This window comes from Austrofundulus limnaeus, unplaced genomic scaffold, assembly GCF_001266775.1.
Source record: "Austrofundulus limnaeus strain Quisiro unplaced genomic scaffold, Austrofundulus_limnaeus-1.0 Scaffold153, whole genome shotgun sequence".
Taxonomy (NCBI): domain Eukaryota; kingdom Metazoa; phylum Chordata; class Actinopteri; order Cyprinodontiformes; family Rivulidae; genus Austrofundulus; species Austrofundulus limnaeus.
This window is the reverse complement of record NW_013952555.1, coordinates 221,909-225,017: the sequence shown is the minus strand read 5'-3', so window position 1 is coordinate 225,017 and position 3,109 is coordinate 221,909. Positions and strand designations below refer to the sequence as shown.

The following is a 3,109-nucleotide window of genomic DNA, read 5'->3' as shown; positions in this document are numbered from 1 at the left end:
AGTTGTAATATGAGAAAAAATGTAATATGAGAAAAAAAGTTGTAATATGAGAAAAGTTGTAATACAGTATTGTGAGAAAAAAGTTGTTATATGAGAAAAAAGATCGTAATATTATGAGGAAAAAGGTCATAAAATTGAGAAAAGTCATTACAAGAAAAAAAGTCATAATCTTACATGACGTGTTTTTCATTTCCTCCTTATTTTCCTCACAGCTGCTGTGTACAGCCATGTGTCTGTGTTATAAAATAGTCCATGATGACCTGGATCACTGTTAGATTAATATGATTTCATCCAAATTAACTATGTGACTAAATCTGACAATGTACCCATTAATTACACCATTAATTACAATACGACTGTACAATATCCAAGTCCTGCTACTGATAATCTGATGCTAAAGTGCTAAAAGATAAACAATTTAAGCAACACTAAAGAACAACTTGACGAGTTGCTCAGCATTCCTCATGTTAATGCAGTGATAACTCTCTCACGATTCGATTCAAAATCAATTTTTTTTCCATTCAAAGCTGATAATGTGAGCCCGTTTGTCCCGTTCCCAAACTGCTTCATCTTTATGTCGCACACCTCGCTCTTGTCAAACTCAGACTCAGTCAGTAAAAAACAAAATGAGCTCAAATCTTTGCGTTCAATGAAGACAGATTCAGTTGAGTCTCTCTTTCCTCCAGTTTTATAGTTTGCTCTTTGTTTTTGTGCGTTCTGCACGTTCATGTGTTCCAGAAGCAGCTGACGACATCAGGACGTCCCATGTAGTTACAAAATGGAGGCTGACTGCCTTTGGATTTGCTTTATTTATTTTATTTATAAAAATTGATTTTAGGACATTTTAAATCAATTCTGAATCTTTGTTGATGAGAATCATGATTCTGATGTAGAACACGTTTTTGGTGCACTGCAAACTGCATGTAATGACTTTAATCTCATAACTTGTAGTTGCATTATAATTTTTTTATTTAACATCTTATTGCAGCATAAATTTCATCAGCTAAGTTGCTCAACTTACTTTTAAAAACGAATCCTTCGGTCCGTGGTGAATTTCCAAACTACACAGACTCGGTCAAAAAATAAAAACTCCTCCGTCTTCATTTCTCCGTTTATTTTGCTGCTTTGAATCCTGGGATATCCTCGGCCGGTGAGGATTCATGGATGCATCCTCGGATTTCGAGAGTTTGTCGGCTGCGTTCCTCGGCCGCACGATGAAGGGCCTTCGAATTGGGACAGTCCTCGGCGCGGGGCAGTGACGTGTGCAGACGACAAACGTGCACTCGTGAGGACCCAGCCCCTGAATTGAGACACAGCCTTGATGTGCAGCCTCAAAGCAAACAGCAAGTTCATTAGAGATCACGATCATATATTAGATTAATTTATCTGTTTTTATATTCATACAGTACTTGGGTTCAAGACAACTTGTTTTAAGCTGATATTCATGTCTTACTTTCACCACCAGGTGGCAGTGTGTCTGTTTGCCACGAAACAAACTTTGTTGTCGTGGATCTTGAATAGTATATTTACTTGAAATAAGAAATATTTCCTTTAAAAACACGAGACTCGAGGAGTGGGCTTTATATATTTAAAACAGCTCGTTATAGAGTTTTATTTTTTAATTTTATTTAAGATTTATTTTAAGGAAGATTTGCTTCATAAAAAGGCCTTATTTTCTGAAATAGAGTAATGTTTCTGTTGGGCTTTCAGAGGCCTTACTCTACTTCATCAAAGGCAGCCTTTTTATTAAAAACACCATTATTTGTTTGTATTTGCAGAGAAACAAATATCAGTTTTTGTGTTTGGTGTCCACAGCTGGATGAGCAGGTGGCGGCTGCTCACCTGGACAAGCTGGGGGTGAAGCTGACCAAGCTAACAGACAAACAGGCCAAATACCTGGGTCTGCCCACCGAGGGCCCCTTCAAACCGGACCACTATCGCTACTGAACCCGTCAGCCTCAAACCAGTGAAGAAGCAGAGCCGCGTCGGCCGGAGGACTTCAGAGATCGGAGGTTTTACTCTGCGTTTTGGTTTAGGACCGCCAAATCAGTGATTCAGGGCTGAAAAGAGACGGTTGTGATTCTTTTTGGAATAAATCACCTTTTATATAAAACGATGAACCTTTTAGTTGCTTCTTGTCAAATAAACGGTTATTCTGTTCTTAAAATCAAAGCTAATCTGTGAGTTGAAAACAAAAGTATTCAGAAATCTGCAGCAGCCCAACTCAGCTTTGTAGAGTTTGTGTTGCAGGAACTGTTTCAGCTCAAAATGTTTTAATTTCATTTGTTGCTCGTCAGTATTCAGATCATCTCTTCTGAAACTCCATCCGGTGCTGCGGTGGCTGGTTTAAAAAAATATTCCTCTTTGTTTTCTGTCATTCCGTCTCCATTTATGGAAAAATAAATCCTGATACTTGTCAGTAGAAAGTGGACGGCTCGGTGAAACGCGTTGCTTCCTGTTTATTAAAGGATGATGCCACATGAACCACCGGCCGTGTTCGTCCCTGATTTATCAGGAAGTGGACTTCTGTTTGTCTTTTAGTTGTGATGATTTGACTCAGAGGGTCAGGTTCTGATCCTGGATTTGTCTCAGTTCAGCTGCTGATCAAACTGTGATGAGAAATAAAACAATAAATGAACAAGTTTTCATTCTTTAGTCTTATTTCTGTTAAAGTTACAACTCCCATCAGTTTATTATTATGAGCCCCGCACACGAGGCATAATCAGGAGTCATGTTTATTTTATTTTAGTATTTTTTGTCCGATTTTTGGTCAACTGTAGCACAAAAACAGCTGCACCAATCAACATGAAATTAGTCAGGACTGTAGATGAGTCTGACCTACACTGCACCAGCCAACGGCTTTACAGTAGACCCCATATTTGAGGAGGGGGCTCCTTTCAAAGAGGGGGTGTCAGGACATGCAAAAATGCTTATAACTCAGAAATTGTTCAACAGAGAGGCTTCAGATTTGTTTTGTTGTTTAGCTCTGATGAGGGGCTATCCATCAGGTCGACACCCCCCCCCCCCAAAAAAAAAATAATAACCTAGTAGCATGACATTTATTAGGAATAAAGACTTCAGAGTTCTGGTGCATTTCTGTGTGCGGGGG

At 39.0% G+C, this 3,109-nt stretch overlaps 1 protein-coding gene across 1 annotated transcript in view; it reads left to right on the top strand.

Annotated features, from left to right (window-relative positions):
• The window catches only part of ahcy (adenosylhomocysteinase), a 10,828-nt gene extending 8,180 nt beyond the window's left edge, over positions 1–2,648 (top strand). Inside the window, exon 11 of the mRNA XM_014016747.1 lies at positions 1,816–2,648. Within this exon, the coding sequence (XP_013872201.1) occupies positions 1,816–1,947 (132 nt within the window). The 3' untranslated portion in view covers positions 1,948–2,648. The remainder of the gene's footprint in view (positions 1–1,815) is intronic.
• The last annotated feature ends 461 nt before the right edge of the window (positions 2,649–3,109 follow it).